We start from the raw sequence: 22,727 nt of genomic DNA on the forward strand, positions 1-22,727 counted from the left end.
CCAGTTCCAAAGACTCTGTCCTAGTCTGTAACTGCAACATAACAGCTCCTGAACTGGATATAAACTCCTCCACAGCAGCCTGGCTCCCTTTTGTTCCAAAAAAACCCAAAGGAAACAGTCCATAGGCTGCTGAATCTTCTTCCGCACACATAGAGAGCCTCCAATCTCCAAAACAAAAGTTACTTCTTTCCTGTTTTCCTCTAGGGCTCATGGGAATTATAGTCTCTGGGGCTAGATTGCAGCACATAGGGTCGTCCCAAAAAATAAGCAGTGGCATCTTTAGTAAGGGGACTATACCTACAACATCCTATAGGGTGTTTTCCATCTCAGGCTGCCTTTAGGGCACAAGCTGCTCAACAACCCCATTGTTTCTCCTTCCCAGCAACAGTTTTCCTAGCTGCTGTTAAACCATCTTCTCAACCAACATTCCTCTCTTCTGATTATTAAAGGGACATCACCAACCAAATATTTTATGCCAATCAAACTTGAGAAAAGTCTTGGCTAGAGAAATGGGGGAAGGTGTATTTGATGGGGAAAGTCGTATGGGCATATCAGAGCAGTTGAGTTCCACAAACTATGCAGACTTCAAAAAAGTTTTGGGTTTCATGTGTTTTTTTGAAAATTTAAACCACTATTTTCCAAGGGAAATTTAGTGTAAAATCTTGTGTCTGCTATGAGATAACTAGTGCAGGCAGTGGGATACCTTGGGCAGAGAGTGGAGGTGGAGAAGGATTCAGCTGGAAGCAGGACCTTAAGGGGACAAAAGGTGGCAGAGAAGAGAGATGCAGTAGGTGTGGGGGCTCAGGTACAGTGAAGGGGTGGAAATACTGAGTAAGGTGGGGGGGGGGGGGGGATGTTGGCCATGAGTAGGGTCTGGGGCCAAGCAGGAATGGAATGTGGGAAGGGCCTCATCGTGATGAGGCCAAGTGGGTCAGAGCATGGGCCAGGTTCACGGTCCTGGCATCAGGGGAGCTTCCAGTGCTTGGGCCAGACTCCCCAAATGTTGCAGCTATGCATTGCCCATGGGTATGGTAGCTTTAACATGTAATGATTTTGAATCAGTGGTGGGCAAACTGTGCCCTGTAGGTTCTGCGGATGGCACAGAAGAACTTTTGTTTACCATTACCCACGTGCAGGGCTTCCAGATTTTGCTGCTTTCCACCACATAGTTTTTTTTCCTACTGGTATTACAAAAGTGATATGCATGTAAAGCAAGGACACGTGAAGTGATATGCATGCTGATTACTCACAACATTGACTATAAATGATCTAGTAGCACTTTATAGACTAACAAAACATGTAGATGGTGGTATGAGCTTTTGTGGGCATAGCCCACTTCTTCAGATGACCGGAGTTTTGAGTTAAGATGTGCAGACCCAAAATAAATGGGGGGGAGCGGGCAGAGAGGAGGAGGAAAAAAAGGGGGAGGTGGGAAACAAGGAAGAGGATATGGAAATATCAAAGGGAAAACCAGGCAGAACTGGGAATCAGTGAGCACCTGAAGATTGGATAGTTAAAACCAAGCAGATAAGAATCAAAGTCAGTAGATAGTACCCTTCTTAACACAGTAATCTACACAAAGAGCTGTTTGCACCATCATTGAATGTTAGGTTGATAGTATCCTGTTAGCTGTATGGACATTGTAAAATCAAAATGGAGTCTGAGCTCGAGGAAGGATTCAAAATGGAACCCAAGAGACAGTTGCCGCCAAAACACCACCTTTGCACACAGCACGTGGCTATACTCATAGCACCACCAAGCTGAACATGGCACTAAATCTGCAGTAGGCCCCAAAGTTTTGCACTGGGTATGCCTTGCTTTTGCACTCGGGACCTTCAGAGTTTTCCCACCTTGGACGCTATAAAATCCAGATTCCTGAGGAGATCGGGTCGGCAGTTTCCCGTACCATCCTGGAGGACAGTCGTTCTGTCATCGAAGACGGTGGTGAAGGCCCAGTCCAGTAACAGACCGGCCCCGACTCCGCTGCTGCCCACAGGGTGCTTTGGCCCACAGCTGTAGCAATAGCTCAGCTCAGTGAGCCTCAGCTACCTATTTCTCCCCACATCACTGGGAGTGTGACCACAGAGCTCCTTCCATTGTTCTGCGCCTGCTGTGGCAAAGGCCCTTCAAGGCACCCAGAACTGCTCTGCCTGCAATCCACAAACTGTACGCTGGTCCGTTGCAAAGGCAGGGACTAAGCAGTGAACTGAACTGTTTGCCATGCCACCGCTAGCACCGGAGCATCAGGACACCTCAGTGTTGCTCCCCTGAAAGCTACCACCAGCTAAAGGGTTGAAGGTCTAAGCTGCCTCAGAGAGACTGAATAGAAAATTCTGCTGTTTGTTGTATCTATCCTGTCTTCTATTATATCAATATCAGAGGGTGAGGGGTTGTCTTATCTGTTCAGTGTTTGTAATCCATTGTTTTAACTTACCTGTTACCTGTTGTACTTTATATATACCGTATTTTCCAGCATATAAGGTGACTGGGCATATAAGACGACCCCCTAATTTTCTAGTTAAAACATAGGTTTTCGCCTATACTCACCGTATAAGACTACCCCTCCCCTTAAGAGGCCAACCGGTAGTGCCCCAGCTGCTCTGCCCCAAGGTCCACAACAAAAGCCTGGTCTGCTGGGGGGGGGGGGCGCGCACTAGCTGCCCCCCCCCCAGCAGACCAGGGACACGGGGAGCAAAGCCGCAGCGGCAGCGGGGTGCCGCGCCTCTGAGGCTTTGCTCTGGCAAAGCCTCAGAGGCGCAGGACCCCGCCGCTGCTGCGGCTTTACTCCCGGTGCCCCTGGTCTGCTGGGGACCGTCTCCAGCAGACCAGGGACACTGGGAGCAAAGCCGCAGCCGCGGCGGGGGTCCCGTGTCTCTGAGGCTTTGCCAGAGCAGGACCCCTCCGCCTCCCCGGCTTTGCTCCCGGTGTCCATGGTCTGCTGGAGACGGTCCCCAGCAGACCAGGGGCACCAGGAGCAAAGCTGCAGCAGTGGCGGGGTCCTGCGCCTCTGAGGCTTTGCTCCGTGTCTTCCTGGTCTGCAGACCAGGGAGACGCGGAGCAGCTTTTCTCGCCCCGGAGTACACGGGCGGCGGGACCGCGAGGTCCCCGTTCGTACCTGCAAGTCGGGGACTTGCCCGTATGCTTATACCCGGCGTATAAGACGACCCCCGATTTTTGGGGGATGTTTTTTAGTATAAAAAGTCGTCTTATACGCCGGAAAATACGGTACTGTTACATTTAAACATCATATGTGTTTGTGATTATTCGGACTCTAGCTGAGAAATCCGCCGGTGACATATATGGTGGTTTCCAGATCAGACCATCTTCTGGGACAAAGGCATTTAACATGGTTTAAGATCAGGCCCATTAAATTTAGTTTACTAGTACGCCTTTGCTGGTAACAGTCCCAACCATGACTAGAAGACTATAAAAGCCATATACTCGTTCTACACACAAAGTGCTGCTATGTTTCAGTTGGAACACTGCACAAATTCTAGGTACGCAAGCACAGTTAGCAAAACTACCCTTTCCTGGGAGACCCCTCTTAGGGTACTTCTACACAGCAGGGCTAAAGTTGAATTAAGCTTCTCTAGGCAACTTCAGCTACATCAGTTGTGTAGCTTAAGTTGAAATAGCTTATCTTAGCTTTTGGCACTGTCTACACAACTGGAAGTTGAAGGTAGAACACTCTTCCTTTGACTTCCCTTACTCGTAAAATAAGGGTTACAGGAGTCCGAGTAAGAAGTCCTCTATCTTAACATTATTTTGAAATAAAGGCTTGTAGTGTTGATGTGCTCTTTGTTATTTTGGAATAACATCAATTATTCTGAAATAACACTGCTGTGTAGACATACCCTTAATTACAACAATCGGGCGGGCCACTCACTAGCCTGTTGCCCATGACTGCTTTGAATGACCCTTTTCTGCGCACTTTGTTATGTTAACTTTGAGTTTCTTGCCACATCAGGCTATACTTCATGTTTACTTTCAGGATAAGTTGAGCATTTGTTGCATTACCAGAGATTTAAGAGGAATTTCCATTTTGCTTCAGATGACCAATGAATAAGAATTTGCCTTTGACTTGGGTCACAGGGAAATGAATGAGGGTAGTTCTTGCACTGCATGCATGCCAAAAGTATGCTCCAGTCTAGGATCTGCATTGGTTAAAAGTGAAGTGCTCCAGCAGCAGAAACTCCTCAGTGAGTAGTGGGGGGGAGGGAGAGACCCAGCGGGGGGAGACCCAGCTCCACCTCCACCTCCACAAACCACTGAAACTTCTCCTTCCCATGGGGAGCCTGATGGATGTTGACTCATTCCAAATGCCTGCAAGATGGACTTGAGTGAACATATGCTCCAGACAGCTTAACCTTAAAACCTTGCTGCACCTCATTCCAATGATCTTACTGTGTGATGCAGCAGCCTCATTCTCACAGAAGGCTGCAAGTTGCGCCCAGGGATTTGATGTTATATTTGTTTTATAGTTGAAAAAGATTTGCTCCAAATTTGTAAAAGGTAAGTCCTCCATTAGTTACAAATAACATGCAAAATGATAAGTGTATTTTCTGAGAATAGCAAAGCACTGGCAAAGGATAGCTAATACCTTGCAAGGTGCCTATTAGTGTAATTATTTTGTAAACATTGGGCCTGAGCTGGAACATAATGTCCATCATCTACTTTAATGCAAACAATGAGCAAAGCATCTAGTTGTTCAGTCAGCACATTGGAAACACTGCTTGTCTTTGTTCCAATCTTGCATCTCAATTGTTAGATCTGGCTTCTAAAGAACTCGGCACAATACTGGAGGGAATGGCTTATTTTTAAAGCAGTAAGCAGTAGGTTTTTAAAATATCTACTTGGACTTTATAAATCAATTTTTGAGTCCTAGTAGATAAATTTAATCCCTTTATCCCCTTCTAAATATATTGAGTTACATACTTTAAAACTGAGCTCCTGTTTATATAGTCATTAAATATCCTATTGCACTTTTTGTTACTCAGGGATTTAGAAGACATTTCCAGAGCACCTAGTGTTTTTCAATGTACTGCTTATTGTTCTCTGACTGGCTACACTTCTCCACCCCAGAGATGGCTTCATTCAATACCACAGTTTGTAAATACTTTGCAGTCTTGCTAGATTAAAGGATGTATATACAAATGGAATACCATTATTTATTATTATTATTATTTATTATTATAATATTTTAAAAGAACATGAAGCTTGCATAAACAAACATTAAAAGATTAGGAAATGCCAGAATTTGGCACAGAGGGGACAAATTAATATAGGCAACCTTAATTCTCACATTTCCAAACTTTTGAGTGCTTGATTTTACAACTTTTGATGCTTTTAACACAGTCTTTTAAATATAATTTCCCATTTAAAATTATAAACTGAAAAACTAGAAATATCTTCATGGAGAACCATATTGACCCCCATCTTGGGTCATCCACCATGTTCAGATATTTGCATCCACAGCAAAGATATTTGCCACTTACGCTAGGAGACTAACTGGTAGCAGTAGTTAACTGTGATCCTCTAAGTGGAGCCATCACTGGACAAGAGATGCTCCCTTTGCCAATGAGTTTCACAGCTGTTTACTAACGCTAGAGTAATGAGGAGGCTGTATACTCCTGGATTCAGTATGAGATTCTGCAGACGAGTTTTCTCTAGTCTACACTCACATTTAATCAACAAAACTTTTGTCATTCATTGATGCTTAACTCCGCCCCTCTGTGAATGACAAAATTTTGCCACAGTAGGTGTGAGTGTGAACACTGCTTTGTTGGCAGGAATGCTCTGCTGACAAAGCGAAACCTGCGTTCACACAACGTGGGTTGACAACCCTGCCACTAAGAGCCGTGTAGTATAGTAATACCCATAGTCTCTTGTGTCCCTATCCTGTCTCTGTCCTCCTCCTCCTCCCATCTAACCCCTTCCTCCATCCTGGCTCCTGCCCCCTCTTCTCATATCCACTCTCATATCCCTTGGTTCCTGCCTACTTCCTGCTCTTCTCCCATCTATTCCAAACTCTGGCTCTCCTACCTCCTCCGCTTCTGCTGTCAGCTCTATTGTTCTATTTTTCTTCTCCCCTCCACCCTTACTGCCTGTACATTTGAATCCGGTAACTTCTTCCTTCTCTTCTTTGTTTGCCTTGTCCCAGTAGTGAGTCACTGAAATGAGAGAAGAGACAGATAGTCTTCATGCTCTCGGTTCTGATGCTGTAGCTGCCCCAAATGCTAGGAAGAGCTATTGAGAAAATCCTTCTCAACCCCTGTAGTTCTGGGATGGGGGCATGTTCAGTTTCTCTGTGGGAATGGTGCATGCATAATTTGATTGCCATGTGGGAGCTATGTTGTGGGGCTGAAGTATGCTCAGATCACGTAGAATATTTGAATTTTTAGGTGCAAACTGGGATCCTTTCAGAGGCTTGTAGCTTGGCCAAATTTGTGGTGGTGTTTTTTGTTTTTTTTTAACCAGAACAATGAAAGTCTAGGGCAGAGGTCAGCAACATTTTGCACGTGTGCCATAAGTGGCATGAATGATGATTTTGAGTGGCATGAGGCTGCCTCCTGCTCCAGAAGCCGCGTGGGGCCAGGCCAGGCCCTCCCCCGGCCTCTGTGGGGTTGGGCTGGGCTGAAGCCATATGCAGCCAGGTTTGGCCCTCTCTTCCTGGTCTCCTAGGGAAGCTGCGTGTGGTCAAGTTCAGCCCTTTCCCCTGGCCTCCTTGCCCCGGCACTGCAAGTCACAGCGTTGCTGCCCTGCCAGTGTGTGTGCTGGGGCCACAGGGATGTGGGTGCAGGAGGAGAGGTGAAGAAGGATGTGGCGCACAGTTGAAGCTATCTGTGAGATTAATGAAACTGCTAAACTGTAAGTAGGACTATTATTGGATTTAAAAATATCAATGGCTGTAGATTGCAAATAGACATGAATAAATTAAATCTTGGCACGCTGCTTCTGAAAGGTTACCAACCCCTGGTGTAGGGTGACCAGTGTCTGGTGTTGGACTGGAACAAACAGTCAAAAAGGGATCCTGGTGGCTCTGGTAAGCACTCTTGAGTGGGCTGCTGACTGTTCAGTGGCACTGGCAGGCTCCCTGCTAGTTGCTGCACCACACCACTCCCAAGTTGGGAAGTAGCTGGAATATCTGGCCTCTAGACTAAGGGACATCCATTGTCCTGTTCTCCCCCTCAAATGTTCAGGGAGGTTGTGTTAGTGAGAGGAAATTTGAAGATGTGAAAGGGTAGGAAGGAAAATACAAAGAAAGAAAACTTATAAGATTTAGGGTTGTACATAATTATGGATTTTATTCAGTGTGTCTTTAAAAATGTCTCCCTGGAGTTACAAAGTGCATAGCATTGGCTTGGTCTGTAATCATCTCATCTTCTCCCTTTCTCTCCTCTGCTTTTGCTCTGAAGGTTTAATCAAGATTATAGTAGAGAGCTTCTCATCTTTCGCAGAAATTATGTTTATAATAAAAATGTTTTGACCTGAGAAGAGAAATGGGGGGAGGGAGTACCAAAGAGAATGACGTGCAAGGGAAGAATGAAAAACTTATGGAGGCCAGGTGAGGATGACTCAGTCTCAGCAACATGTTAAACATATGCTTAGCATGCTGTTTAGTTATAATTGTTGATGCTTAGGGGATCTATCCTGAGATTTCACTGAGACAAATCCAGCCCCCTTGTCTGCTGCTTCAGAGAAGCCTTTTGTGGCTAGATTGGCGTGATTCTGGTGTGCCAAGTTGGAGAGATCAAAAAGATGAGGAAAAATCACATTGGGTGTCGCCATTAGCTGCATCTGCACAGTCTCTCCCGGCAGCAGTACACAAAGAAACAAGACGGAGGGCCCATATGACCCTGATGCTGCATATTGATAGAACTAGGCCTAAATCATACAAGTAAATCCACTGAAGTAAGGTAAGACTTATCTACTCAAGGTAAGTCCTACTGCCGGACTTTAATTAATCAATTTGAATTCTACTCTTCACTTAGACACTAACCTGCTGTTTGGACTGTAAAATCTTTAGGGAAGGGACTCTGTCACTTTCACAGGGCCTCTTCAGAAGCCTTTTGAAGTTAATAGAAAAACTTCAGAAAAGACCCTATGTGTCTGTAGATTGCCTAACTGAAACAGCTACGTGTTGTTGGAATATAAATATATAATTTTAACATGAATAAGGCTTTTCAGGATCACACCCTCTGTCTGCACAATAGCTGCATAACTACAGAGCATTTGAAAAGATTACTGACCCAAATTATGGGCCATAGTTAATGGCAGTTCTACTGAAAAGAATGTATGTGCAAGCCCTTTGGTTGCATATTTTACCATATCTAGTATATAGAAAAGGTCTACAGGTTGAGCCTCCAAAATCTGGGAGGACCATAGATGCTCCTGGATCAGAGTGTCCCAGCATCTGGGAGTGCGGACCCTATCCCTGGGGAGCCCCAACTGGAGGGGCAGGACCGGGACCAAAAAGCCCCGTTGCTTGGGAGCCCAGGATGGGCAGGGCAGCCGTGGGGCAGCCAGTGGCAAAAGCAGGGCAGCTGACAAACCCCATCCCCTGGGATTCCTGGTTGGGGGGGCAGGGCGGGAGAGGCAGAGCCATGGCAGCTGGTGATCTCTGGGGAGCCTCAGCAGGCCGGAGTCCAAGTCCAAGCCCTGCAGGCTGGAGCCCAGTGGCAGTGAGGCCAGAGTGGAGCCAGCCACAGGGAGGGGGAGTATCCTGGGTGGCTGGTGGCAGGGACCTCCCCATATCCCGCAAATTCCCTAATCCAGAAAAAGTCCTGAGGGTGCCCAACAAGGGAGGTCCGACGTGTACGGTGTATTCGCCAGATGTGTAGAATGTAACTATGCAATTACTTTTTCAGAATTTTTTCACAAGTATTTGCTATCATTCCAAATCTATAGCAAGGCAAATGCGTTTTCTTTATCTTTGTAAACATATTGAAATTCATTTTTAACAGAACACATTTATATCGGGGGTATCTGTTTCCCATTTGAAAGGGCTAAAATCTGGTTGATAAAAGTAGTTGCCCGTTAGAAGCTCATTAAACAAGTCTTAATATTTGCCTGTGTGCCAGGACCAAGCTTGAAAATATCCATCTGTTAGTTCTGCTTCCCATTTACTTTTTCCACCAGTCTGGAGCACTTTATGTTGCCTGTGAAGAATTTTTTGTCTCTCACGGTGAGCCCGTTTAGGAAATGTTCTTTGCTTGACCTACATATCTTTAAAAACAATTGTTTGACATTTGTAGCACAGGTTTTATAGAAATGGACAGTTGTTTAATGTTGTGATCAAACAGATTAGCACTGCCATTTTATTGTGAACTCAATCATTTAAATTTTGCTAGGACTTATTTCTTTAATTCTCTTATAATTTACTGTATATTTGAGAGAGCTAAACTGTAAGAGCTGTGATCACCAAATTTGGTATACGGCTTCCTTTTATCATAAAGTAAGCTAAGGGTGTGGTTGTGCCAGGACAATGGGATATGCAGAGATGGAATTGCTTCTCAGAACACCATACAGAATCACCAGGAGGGTGAAAGGGGCTGGCTGGAGGCATACACCCCTCCACCCCCAGCTGGGACTGCCCCAGCTCTGAGCTTTCCACCTCCCAGGCACCCTTTAGGGAGGGGAGGCTGAAGCGTCCCTCCCCATTTGTGTGAGAACATGCCTGGCTGTTCCCCCTCATCAGGGAGTAATGGGAAAGTGCAGCTTGCTGCATTCCTCACTCTGTCTGGGGAGCTCAGGAGGCACCTGGACTTGCCCCAGCTGGAGGACATGCACTTCTCATCTGGCCCCTGGGGTAGCCGTATCTTCCCAGGGCAGCCTACATACTGAACCCTTCATCTCAGCCTCATCCCAGAGCAATGATTTAAATCAGAGGTGGGGAATTTAAGCCCCAGGGGTTGGAGTCAGCCCCTGCCTTAACTTGATCCAGCCCCTAAGGCTTGAGGCTCCCCCCAGCCCATGTTGGTGAGGCATGTTTTTTGTTTTGTTTGTTTTTCACTTGTGTGCAGTCCCCAACAGATTTTCCTGTGGGTCAGTAGCCCTGACCCAAAAAAGGTTCCCCACCTTTGATTTAAATGAAGCATGTATATTTTCATTTTCCAACAAACAAAAATTGAGTTAAGTACCTATGCAATGCCAGGTAAATCCTCTAGTGTTTAATATTTTATTTTCTCTTGCCATATTTTTATGTGAATTCTTGACGTTTGGAAGGTTCCGGGGGTAGCCGATTTAGTCTGTACAGAAAAAAACAACGAATGGTCTGGTAGCACTTTATAGACTAACAAAACATGTAGATGTTATCCAGAGCCAAAAAAGTACCCAGACATGAACTACTTCAAGACAGACCCACAACAGAAAACAACAGAACTCCACTTATTACCTATACAGCCGTTCCCCGAGTTGCAAATGGTCGAGTTACGACCATTTGCATTTAAACCAAAGCTCCCATGGGGCGGTCGTAAAGGCAGTCCCCGAGTTATGAACGTGACCCACGCTTACGAACAGCGTGGTTGCTATGTAACTCAATGGGGTCCAAGTTATGAACAAATCGAGTTATGGCCAAGTGTTTGGTCCGTAACTCATTCATAACTCTGAGAGAAGTTGTAGTCCACAACTCAGAGCCCTTCAGCGCATTATACACAATCTACAACCCATCTTGGAAAATGATCCCTCACACTCAGAAGCCTTGGGAGAAAAGCCTATACTCACTTACAGACAACCCTCCAACCTGAAACGAATTCTTTCTGGTAAGCATGCCACTCAACCACACCATAAGGATCCAGGAACCCAGCCCTGCAACCAAACATGATGCCAACTCTGCCCACATAGCTGTACTAGTGAATTCATCCCTGGAGCCACCAACATAAGCTACCAAATCAAAAGGTCATTTGATTGCATATCCAGCATATCCAGTAATTTGATCTATGCCATCAAATGCCAGCAGTGCCCCAGTACTATATATATATTGGACAAACTGGACAATCTCTGCAGGAAAGAATCAATGGACACTAATCAGATATACATAAAGGAAACATACAGAAACCTATTGGGGAACACTTTAATCGTCCTACTCACCATTTAAAAGATCTTCAAATGGCTGTCTTGTCACAAACCAATTCTACTAGTCAGATACACAGAGAAACGTTGGAATTAGAGTTCATCCGCAAATTCAGTTCTCATGCTAATGGACTCAATCGTGATGAAGGATGGTTGGGACACTATCTACCGAACAGTCGATGGGTACAAACAGCTCTTTGTGTAGATTCCTATGTCAGGAAGGATACTATCAACTGATTTTGATTCTTATCTGCTTCGTTTTAACTACCCAATCTTTGGATACTTACTGATTCCCTCTACCTTCCTGAATTTTCTATACCCTCTGCTCCCTGTCTCTCAGCCCCTCCTTCCCCCCCTTCTCTCCTATTTATTTTGGGTCTGCACATCCTAAACTCAAAACTCCGGTCATCTGAAGAAGTGGGCTGTGCCCACAAAAGCTCATGATACCATCTACATGTTTTGTTAGTCTATAAAGTGCTACCAGATCATTTGTTGTTTTTTTCTTGAAGTTTGAGCAGTCAAGTATCTGCCCAAATTTTGCTTTTCATGTTGTGAGTAATTTCTCCCTTGAAGCATCATGTCTAATTCCATAGACAATTCTTCCCCTTACTAAACTGTCATATACAGTAAGCAACTGAACAGATTCATATCTCTGCTCTCATCTTGAATAGTCACTATGAATAGGCAATTTCAACACAGATAAAAAAAATCTTTTACCTTCTGCAGCCACTTCCAGTAATTTCTTTGATTTATTTTCCATTGAGTGTTGCAAATAAATTCCAGATAAGATTCCTTTTGTCCTGGCTTTCAGATTTACCATCTCAACACATTTCACAATATGTCAGTTCCTCTTTTCAAATGGGGAAATGTCTTTAATCTCCTTTTTAAATTATCCTCTTCTACCAGGACATTTTGATATTTGAAAGACAAACAGCAAAATAAAATTATTTTTCTTACTCTAAAGCCATTAAAATATAATATAATTAGCATGCATTGTATCAGATAAATCCCAGAACAGGAAACTGAAGTGAAAAAATCAATATTATAATGAGCATTTATCAATAATAAAATGTTAAAGTGTGTGTTTGTATGTATAGATAAGATCCTATTTCATTATACTAAGGGAAATTAAATTTCCTTTCTAGTTAAAATTAAAACAAAATTATCAAGTTAGGAATCACAATTAAAATTACAAATTGGAGAAAAAAGAGCCAATTAAAGCATTTCCCACCATCACCTAACCTGCCAGCGCCTCAGTGCTAATTCCTTTTATTTGACTTTGGATGCACTTGCAAAATACTCTCCAGACAGGGCTGACTTCAGGGGAAATGGCATAAAGGGCAAACTTGTATTTTGACATCCCTGGCTCCTGGGGGTATGGTGCCCCTCCACATTACTCCTAACTCCTGAACTTCCCTTTTGTTCCCTTAATCTCTGAACTCCTTCTTATGTCCATAACTCCTTCACTACTCCTTCTCCCGCACCCCTAACTCCTGCATTGTTCCCCTTTCACCTCTAATCCCTGCATAGCCCCTCTTGCCCTCATAGGGAAATAGATCTGGATGCACAGAGCAGCTGGCATTGCTTCCATGGCCCCCAAATGCCTCTCCTCCATGAATCTTTAGGGGGTTGTTGGAAGGGAGCGAGGAGCAACATCAGGGCTGTGTAAGGGCAGGGCAGGAGAGCAGCAGATCCTGATGGTCATAGTACTGTGGGGAAACAGAGTGTTGGTGTTGCTCTTCACTCCCATCCCATCACAGCCTGCTGGGGGGAGGGGCATAGATGAATGTTGGCAAAGGGCAGAGGATCAGTATCTGTGCATCACCATTCACCACCTCTCCTCTCCATGTTCCTCCACCATGAGGAAGCAGGGAGAAATCTGGGAAACACTGCCTCCACTCCAGCAGTGCTTCCTTGCCAGCTCAGAGCAATTTCTGGCACTACTCCAGCAGTAGGTACCTTTGTGCTGTTGCATGGCATGCTCTTGACTACCTGGAAAGTTGCCCAGATAGGCCATCCTGGCTGGCTCTGAGTACAGATTTATCAACCAGCATTGGAAGGTATGTGGCAGAGGACTATCTCTGATGTATACCTACAACAGACCAACATGTTGGTCTTTCCCCCAAATTGTCAGCAGAGCGTTAGATTACAAAGCAAAAACAATGTCTTCCTTTTTTTTTTAAACTTTACAGGACCTTGTACAATGGGCCCTTGATTCTCATTGGGACCTGCGGGTTCTAACTCAGTACAGATAATAATACTAATGAATAATATTCAATAGCATGAGCTGAAGTGTTGGTCATTATCTGACAGAGCCCTGGACTCCTGAACAAAGGCTTCAGGTGAAGTTTATAGATTATATTGCCTGGCATATGTATGGGCAGCTTGGCTGAGGCTGCTCAGGCCTAGCCAAATCCAACAACTTTTCTCTGTTGGGTCTGTAGGCATATACAACAAGGCTGTGTCTACACTGGCGCGATCTTGCACAAAAGCAGCCGCTCTTGTGCAAAAACTTGCTGCCTGTCTACACTGGCCGCATGTTCTTGCGCAAATAAACTGACGTTCTATTGTATAAAATCAGGGCTTCTTGCGCCAGAACTCTGACGCTCCCGCTCAGGAATAAGCCCTCTTGTGCAAGAGCTCTTCTGGAAAAGGTCAGTGTAGACAAGCAACAGAATTTCTTGCGCAAGAAAGCCCTATGGATAAAATGGCCATCAGAGGTTTCTTGCGCAAGAGAGCGTCTACACTGGCATGGATGCTCTTGCGCAAAAGCACATCTCTTGCACATAAGCACATGCCAGAGTAGATGCTCTCTTCTGGAAGAGTATTTGCAGAAGAACTCTTCCGCAAAAGATAACATAAGAATGGCCATACTGGGTCAGACCAAAGGTCCATCTACCCCAGTATCCTGTCTGCCGACAGTGGCCAGCACCAGGTGCCCCAGAGAGGGTGGACCGAGGACAATGATCAAGCGATTTGTCTCCTGCCATCCCTCTCCAGCCTCTGACAAAACAGAGGCCAAGGACACCATTTCATCCCCTGGCTAATAGCCTTTTATGGACCTAACCTCCATTGAATTATCTAGGTTCTCTTTAAACTTTGTTATAGTTCTAGCCTTCACAGCCTCCTCTGGCAAGGAGTTCCACAGGTTGACTACACGCTGTGTGAAGAACTACTTTCTTTTATTAGTTTTAAACCTGCTACCTATTAATTTCATTTGGTGTCCTCTAGTTCTTCTCTTTAGGGAACTAATAAATAACTTTTCTTTATCCGCCCTCTCCACACCACTCAAGATTTTATATACCTCTATCATATCACCCCTCAGTCTCCTCTTTTCTAAACTGAAAAGTCCCAGTCGCTTTAACCTCTCCTCATATGGGACCCGTTCCAAACCTCTAATCATTTTAGTTGCCCTTTTATGAACCCTTTCCAAGGCCAAAATATCTTTTTTGAGGTGAGGAGACCACATCTGTACACAGTATCCAAGGTCTTATTTTCTATCCCTTTCTTAATAATTCCTAGCATCCTATTTGCCTTTTTGACCACCGCTGCACACTGTGTGGAAGTTTTCAGAGAACTGTCCACGATAACTCCAAGATCTCTTTCCTGATTTGTCGTAGCCAAATTAGCCCATCATACTGTATGTATAGCTGGGTTTATTTTTCCCGATGTGCATTGCTTTACACTTATCCACATTAAATTTCATTTGCCATTTTGTTGCCCAATCACTCAGTTTGGTGAGATCTTCTTGGAGTCCCTCACAGTCTGCTTCTGTCTTGACTATCCTAAACAGTTTGGTATCTTCTGCAAACTTTACCACCTCGCTGCTTACCCCTTTCTCCAGATCATTTATGAATAAGTTAAGAAGGATTGGTCCCAGGACTGACCCTTGGACACCACTAGGTGTCCTCCTAGAGTTTTTGCCTGAGAATGTGCCAGTGTAGACATAGCCCAAGAGTACAAGCAATTAAGGGACTGCAGAGCCAAAGCAGCTATGACTTATTACACTTGGTGATTCTGATGCCTGTAAAAGGAAGAGAAGGAAAAGAGTGATATTGAATGCCGGGCTTAACCTGAAAAAAATATGTTGGTGTCTGCCTATGTCTTGGCTAGGAGAAGACTCTTGTTTGGGACAAACCCATTGACAGGAATGCTTTGCTGGCTGGTGAAGGAGAGCCCAGCCATTGACACTGGTCCTCATTAGGAGCTATTTTGATACAGGTGTCTTGAGTCAGGCTCTGATTTTGAATGTGCTGTGAATTGTGGGTACAGTGTTAGAGGCTATTTATAAAACCAACCTAAATGCTTGTTTCTGCCTTCTGGCCTCATAATGGTTTTGACTGCAGTTGGGAAAGCAAAGAATCCCTCACCAGCAATAACTTCCAAAGCCTCACTTGTCATAATCCCAGCTCTATTGTTTTGTTTTTCTGGCTTCACAAATGTAGTCACCCGAGGGGTCCAGCTCTCAAAGATTGGTGCAGTGTAGCAAAGCATGGTTTGCAGTGCAATAGGCTTATTTCTACCCCTTCCCATAAATCAAATTTAAATAAATTGGATTAAATCAGAGGACTGCTGCCTGATGTGAATTACAGCTAATTATTTTAAAACAAAGGCAGAAGTTATAGTGCACACTCTCTCTTTTTGAGGAGAGGAGAAAAGAGGTGCTATACAATGGCTCAAAATATTATTTATACCAGCCTGTAAATACACTGATTGCATTAAATACATTGTAGTCAGCACAAGGCTCTAAAGCTTTGCTCAAGCAGTTTATTATGTCACTAGAATTCCTAGATTTTTTTTAAGACTTATAATATATGAGTGTTACTTCACATAAATCTGTTTACAAAGTGACATCTGACTTGTGCACATGAAGGTATGGCACTTTGAGTCTGGCATGACTACACAACAGGGAATTACAACAGTTTATGTTCTTCATAAAAAAGGAGATAATTTATAATTGCATCTGCCTATTGTTTTTAAAACTCTTTACTTTTTATTTAAATAATTAAATACGTGCTAAAAGTCGGTTCAGTGATTAGCAGATGAACCTGAGAAAAGAGAGAAGCATTTCTCTCGTCAACTTACTTCAGCAGCCAGCCCAGTTTGACTTTCAGCAGCTCTCAAGGCTTATGTTCAGTGTTTGGTAGTAAAACAGCTTTTGCCAAATAAAAATGGTTAGTCTTTAAGATACCACTGGATTCCTTGTTGTTTTTGCTGAAGCAGACTAACATGGCTACCTCTGAAACCTTGATTTAATTTGTTTGAAGCGAGTTGGTAATTCCTCTTGCAGGGAGAACCAAAAATTTAAGAGTTTTACTGAGATTATTTTTAAAATAACTAATTCAATATGTCCTAACACCATATTTCTTACTTTCTTCTTTGCCTAACCTTCCCTGTCTGTGTCTCTCTGTTTTCCTTTGACTTGCCTACATAATTCTGTGGGGGGAAAGGGTTTCTTAGTGTAGTTAAATTGCTGAAGCCTTGTCCCATTTTTACTGCATTAATTAAACTTGTCCTCCAGCAGTTCAAAATGGTGCTAAAAATGCCAGTAGCCATAGAGTGTTGATTACCTTTACACGTCTATTTCTTTCTCCTCTCTTTTTTTCTCTCACCAATGGACCAACAGCAAATTGAAATATGAGAGCGTATCTCTGTCCTGGATCTGCCCTTGCTGCACATTAGTGTTTTCCCTATGGCAGTTCTTAAAAGACCTCCCAAATTCACAGTGAATTGGTGAATAATAAAATATATTGAAATATGTGATCTAATTATTTACCTGAGCATTAGGAGGAGCAGGTTCAATTCATTTCCACACGTAACTATGGGTTTCCTTGATGTATTGCCTTTTTTTTTCCCAATCTTAACTTTCTTTGCATTGTTTGCTCTACAGAGCAAACAACTGAGACATTCCTTACATTCCTTTTGAAAGAATAGAAAGCTGTTCTGTCAAATCTCTGGCACTGAGCAAGTGATACCCACAATTTGAACACTCACCCACTGATTTCAAGTAATAACCCTGGGATTGATAGTGAAATCTGTCTCTTCTACCTTGCTATTTACATGTAGCTTCTGACTGCTTTGAAAAGGAAAACAGAAAAATAAGCCAAGATTATTTAATTTTTGTGTGTGCAAAAAAAGCATTTATGAAGACTGTTTAGAAAGGAAGATGATGACTTTTAGATATGATGGTCCCAGTACAAATCCATCCAGATTGGTAGTGATACCAGTCTGTGACTGTTTCGTGGTAAATCTTAAAATGCATTTGACTTTTTCAGTCCATCTTTCGGATGAAAGCTGTCCAGCTCAGAAAAAATAAAACTGGCACTGATACCCCTGTTTTGTGTTTCCCAGCAGAGATCTGAATAGGTCACGATGGATGTAACGCTTCTAAAACTGTATGATATGGTAGAAGCACATTTGTGAGACAATTTGGGGAAAATCGTGCACTATGGTTGATATGCTATATATGTTTTGTCAATAAAAATAGGCCAGTGTCCTGGGCTGTCAGTCTGGCACTGAATAGTAAATTTGCATACAAGATGGAAAAAAGATCTGCCAGATGTTACTTTTTTATTATTTTTTTACTATACAATGTACATAAATGTATGCTTGCAATGGACTAAGATTAGTTTGTAAACCTGATTATGGTCCTCTTGGGTGAAATACTGATCCAGTTGTGTGAATTGGAATTAAGCAAATGTCTTAAGCATGGCCGACATTTTACCCATAGTATTTGTATTACTCATGACTTGTTTGAAATTTGACCTGGCTGCTGTATTTTGTTGCTTTCCAAAAAGTTTCTTGTGTGCTAAACTTAATCTAGTCGGTGTTAGATCAGCAATTGTTGCACTTATTTGATTTACTCAAAAAACCAAAACCCATTGGATGCATGTAAAAACAAATGAAATTTCTGGGTCTAGATGGATTTGTTATGAGGTGTTTGTAACCAAGTGGAAATATTTCCTGTATTTATTTGATATTTTGTAGGCCAGTTAACTGTTAGAAGTTTGCTGTTAGAAATGTCAGGGCATATTTAAAAAAAAATCAGTTAATTGAAAACTCTGCTTAAAACTGACTACTGGAACTTGCAAAAATTAGCATTTGATATAACATGAGAAATAAATAATACATTAAGATTTTAAAAAGACTTCCTCTATTTTTACTACCAAATAGGAATTGTTCAAGATGTTAGAAAGTGGGCAAGAAGAGAGTGAGACCATTGGATTCAACGCCCTCTAAAATATTTTTTCCATTTCCAACTTTATAATTATGAATAACATATTAAGTTTTAATATTGAATAGTTATTTTCTTAATCAAGTTTTACAGAGTTATGTAGAGTCCAAACTTGGTGTAAGGAAACCCCCAAATCCAAAATATTTGAAACTGTGTTATCTTAGTAGAGCTTTGCAGTCATCCCACCCTCAAAGGCATGAAGGAATGGAGTTTGCAGTAACAGATGGAGTGTTGTTTGTATGTTTGCCTCTGCTAACCCTCTTGACCTTAGAATTAGCCTTTTTTCAAATGGGCTGAAAACCTAATTTTAGAAAGCCTTCAGCACAGCACAATAGTTTGTTTTTATGCTATAATTATAGTTTGTAAGGTGCATAAAATTTCTATAACAGTTTCTTTTTGAGTTGCTACATATATAAAATATATTCAGTCTGCACACAATCTTGCTCTTATGAGATGTAAAGCACCTCAGACCACTCTGGCCAATACTGTGATTAAAACCAGGAATATTCAGCTGCCCAGTTTCATTCTGGTCTCTTTATTAACACATAAGCTGTGTCTAGACTGGCCAGTTTTTCCGGAAAATCAGCCGCTTTTCCAGAAAAACTTGCCAGCTGTCTACACTGTCCGCTTGAATTTCCGCAAAAGCACTGACTTCCTAGTGTAAGAAATCAGTGCTTTCTGCGGAAATACTATGCTGCTCCCATTCGGGCAAAAGTCCCTTTTGCGCAAAACTTTTGCACAAAAGGGCCAGTGTAGACAGCTGAGATTTGTTTTCCGCAAAAAAGCCCCGATAGCGAAAATGGGGATCGGGGCTTTTTTGCAGAAAAGCGTGTCTAGATTGGCCACGGACTCTTTTCCGCAAAAAGTGCTTCTGCGGAAAAGCGTCCATGCCAATCTAGATGCTCTTTTCCAAAAATGCTTTTAACGGAAAACTTTTCCATTAAAAGCATTTCCAGAAAATCATGCCAGTCTAGACGTAGCCATATAGTTTTTCCTCAGGGGTGGGGAACCTTAAGCTCAGGGGCCAGATGCTGCTCAGGGCTCCTCCCCACCCCAGCACTGGAAAGCCTGCCCTCCCCCTCCCTACTGATTTTTCTGTTGGTCAGAAGCTCTTTACCCAAAAAAGGTTCATTACCCCTGGTTTAAAGTATCATTTCTGAAGGAAGATGTAATTAACATTACTGTAGTTGATCCTGCAACTCCTTATTCTTGTAAATAGTCCCACTATACTTCAAGGCTACGTCTAGACTGGCATGATTTTCCGGAAATGCTTTTAACAGAAAAGTTTTCCATTAAAAGCATTTGCGGAAAAGAGCGTCTAGATGGGCACAGACGCTTTTCTGCAAAAGCACTTTTTGTGTACCTTCCAAACTACTTACATTATTTATCTAATACATTACATTGGTATAGTTGCATTGTAAATTAGTACCACTAGGAAAAATTTCTGTTCATACAGTTATGGAAGTGCGCTACTTTATACAAGTTAGTTGGGGCCTAATTGAACTTTACAATAGACTGAGTGCAACATGGAGCTACTATTTATTTTCTTTATTTTATTTTTAGAGCACTGGATAGTGTGGTATGACAAGATTTGTGCATACTGAAGTAAGCAGGAAGATAGTTTTTTGTGTAACTGGTCTGATCCTGCAAAAAGCTTTGAACATAATTTTCCTCAGATGACTGGTTCCACCTGTGTAAATGTCTGAAAGACCAGACCTGTGTGACAAGAGCTGTGATGACACTCACAGACCAGGATGACAACCTTTTCACATTCTATCAATGATGTTACTGACAAGGGACAGCTTCCAGTACCTATTGAAAGTAGAGAGAGAGAGTGAAACATTACAAATTCCAAACTCTTCTGGTGTTTGTACCAACTTGTGTTCAGGGGATTTTACTGCCTGTTTACAGAACCCTTCATTTTAAACATCCCATCGATCAATAATCCATCAGAGTCTTCCCCTCCCCCCGGCTATATACGCCTGCATTCAGCTTGTTTTGTTCCGCTGATAGAGTGGGAAAGTTTTCCCGTTTCCGAAGGGGGCAGGAAACGTGGAAGGGGTTGTGCCTCTCTCCTCATGCTCTTGCTGCAGCAGGAGGAGAGGTGCTGTGAGTGGGTGTCCCAGAGCCTCGGGGTTAGATACCAGAGTCGGGAAGGGAGAGGGGGAGGGCTCAGGGAGTGATGATGTCAGCCTGGAATGAGAGGGAGGGCGGGAGCGAGTGTTCCGGGTCAGGAAGAGGAATGAAAGGAGGGAGAGCGAAGAGCGGAGCGCCAAGGACCCGGTGCTAACGACAGACAAGTGACTGGAGAGCGGGGGTCCCGCAGGAGACCATAAGAAGGGCTTCTCCCGCTGCTCTTGCTCCTTGGGCTTTCTGGGACTGGTCGGGGGGAAGAGCTGCCTCCTGCTCCGGCTGTGTTGGATGCTGGTTCCTGTTGCGGACTTGCTGCCTCTGCTGGGACTCGCAGTGGGAAGAGGAGGAGCAGGAGGGAGGGAGCTTCGGAACACGGCGGGGTTGCTAGGGGTGGGGCGGGCGCTTTGGAGCCCGGCGCCGGCGGGAGTAGCTAGGGGGGGCTCGCAGCCCGGCGCCGGCTGCAGAGAAAAGCGCTTCGGATCCCGCCGGGCTGCAGGGTGCGCTTGCTCCCAGTCCTGCCCTTGGCGCGGCCGGCAGTAGCCGGGGGAGGCGGCGGCAGGGAGAGGCGCTGCTGCCCGCCCCACAGCGGCCGGACCCCTCGTGGGCGGTGCTGCCTGCTGCTATGTTTCACTGCATCCCCCTGTGGCGGTGCAACCGTCATGTGGAGTCCATCGATAAGCGGCACTGCTCGCTGGCCTCGGTGCCCGAGGACATCTACCGCTACAGCCGCAGCCTGGAGGAGCTCCTGCTGGACGCCAACCAGCTCCGCGAGCTGCCCAAGGTGAGCGCGGGCCCCTCGGGAGCCGGGGGAGGGCCAGGGATTCCATTGCCTGGCCGGGCTGGGGCTGGGGCTCCTCCCCCTTCCCCGCTATTGTTACTGCCCGCTCCAGCCTAGCTTACAGGTGCCGGAGTAGCTGCGTGGCGCGGCTGCCCCCGGTGAGCAGACCCGGCAGGAGCCCGGGGGCTCGAGAAACCTCCCCGGGCACCTGCTGGGGCTGGGCGCGGAGAGGTGCTCTGGCCGCTCAGCACTTCTATCCGCTCTCCCGAGCCGGGCAGCAGGGAGGTGTTTGGAAAGGGGTGGGGCGCCGGAGTGGCAGCTGAAGAAAGGCCAGTTAATGCCCCACCCCAGTACTGTTCCCCCACCCAGCTCCTCTGAAAACAGAGACCTTGGGACCTTCAGGTCCCTGCACTCGAGAGCCAGGCAAACTGTAAGGCAGAAGGGAATGTGCTGGACTCACCTGGAATCCAGAGCCACCTGCACAGCTGGCGTTTCAATACAGTGTGTCCCCCCTAAGGCTCGCAGAAGCCATTCGGCTCAGTGGTAGTGGGTTCCCCTCCCGGCTCACATTCCAGCCATTCACCTGAAACACGGCAGTGCGGCTTCTGCCCTACTACTTCTCCCCCCCCCCGGGAAGGGGTGCAGAGAAGGGTAGCTGCTCCTCCTTCAGTTGGGTGTTTACTCTCCTAGACTGAGTATGTGGTGAGGTTGTTAGTACTAATGACCCAGTAAACGTGTTTAACCTCTGGTGTGACTTGGTGCAGTTCACCAATTAAACAAGAACAAACTTGTGATAGCAATGTTTGTCTACCGTGGGTGTGATCTAAAAAACAAACAACTCCCTTCCCCTGCCATAAAAATAAAAACTCAATAGGTCATAACATCCAGGCAACTTTCTTTGGCCTAGGTGAGGAAGGCTTTTCAGAATATAGTCTTAAATCAACAGCACTGCCTGCAATCAACTATCTAATTAAAGGGACACGGTAAAGGTTTTTTCCCCAAAGTTAATTGCTATTACTAGTAGCATCCTACATAATTGCAAGTGGAGGGGAAATTAAAAAAAAAATACTTTACACCATCAGTGTTTGTTTGTTTTTCCCTTAGGTCTGTAGTATAAAAATATATCAACCAGTTTGTTTCTCTGGCTTTCATATACCTTCTATAAGGATAGGGGCACTAAATATCATGAAGTACTGTAGAAGGCCTTAACTAAACATGAAGTACTGTAAAATGTATAAACTAAACAAGACTTCAAAAATAACTTCTCTTATCTTACAATTCCATGAACTTAGGTGTTACGTGTTAGATGAGTGAATTTAAAGTTGTCACTGTCCATCTAAATTTAAAGCAACTACTTTCATTTGAGATTTTAAAACCAGTAACAGTATTTTTTGATGTTTCTTCTAAATTTGGGTCCTAGGGTTGTCTGATAAAGCCCTTTTAATATATTATAGTGCAAATGGATTATCAATTTATACACTGATTTTAGTAGCATTAGTAACAGAGGAAAAG

At 44.2% G+C, this 22,727-nt stretch overlaps 1 protein-coding gene and 1 long non-coding RNA gene across 2 annotated transcripts in view; one reads left to right on the top strand and one right to left on the bottom strand.

Annotated features, from left to right (window-relative positions):
• Nucleotides 1-9,034: 9,034 nt before the first annotated feature.
• LOC112543812 (uncharacterized) lies at nt 9,035-21,872 on the bottom strand. The gene is made up of 4 exons (XR_003087054.2): nt 21,676-21,872; nt 20,051-20,116; nt 11,788-11,969; nt 9,035-9,225 (listed from the first exon to the last, which is right to left on the bottom strand). It is a non-coding gene; the product is annotated as an uncharacterized LOC112543812 (long non-coding RNA).
• Nucleotides 20,503-22,727, top strand: part of LRRC1 (leucine rich repeat containing 1) — a 109,440-nt gene continuing 107,215 nt past the window's right edge. Inside the window, exon 1 of the mRNA XM_075923612.1 lies at nt 20,503-21,218. Coding sequence (XP_075779727.1) covers nt 21,060-21,218 — 159 coding nt within the window. The 5' untranslated portion in view covers nt 20,503-21,059. The remainder of the gene's footprint in view (nt 21,219-22,727) is intronic.

Source organism: Pelodiscus sinensis, chromosome 3, assembly GCF_049634645.1.
Source record: "Pelodiscus sinensis isolate JC-2024 chromosome 3, ASM4963464v1, whole genome shotgun sequence".
Lineage (NCBI taxonomy): Eukaryota > Metazoa > Chordata > Testudines > Trionychidae > Pelodiscus > Pelodiscus sinensis.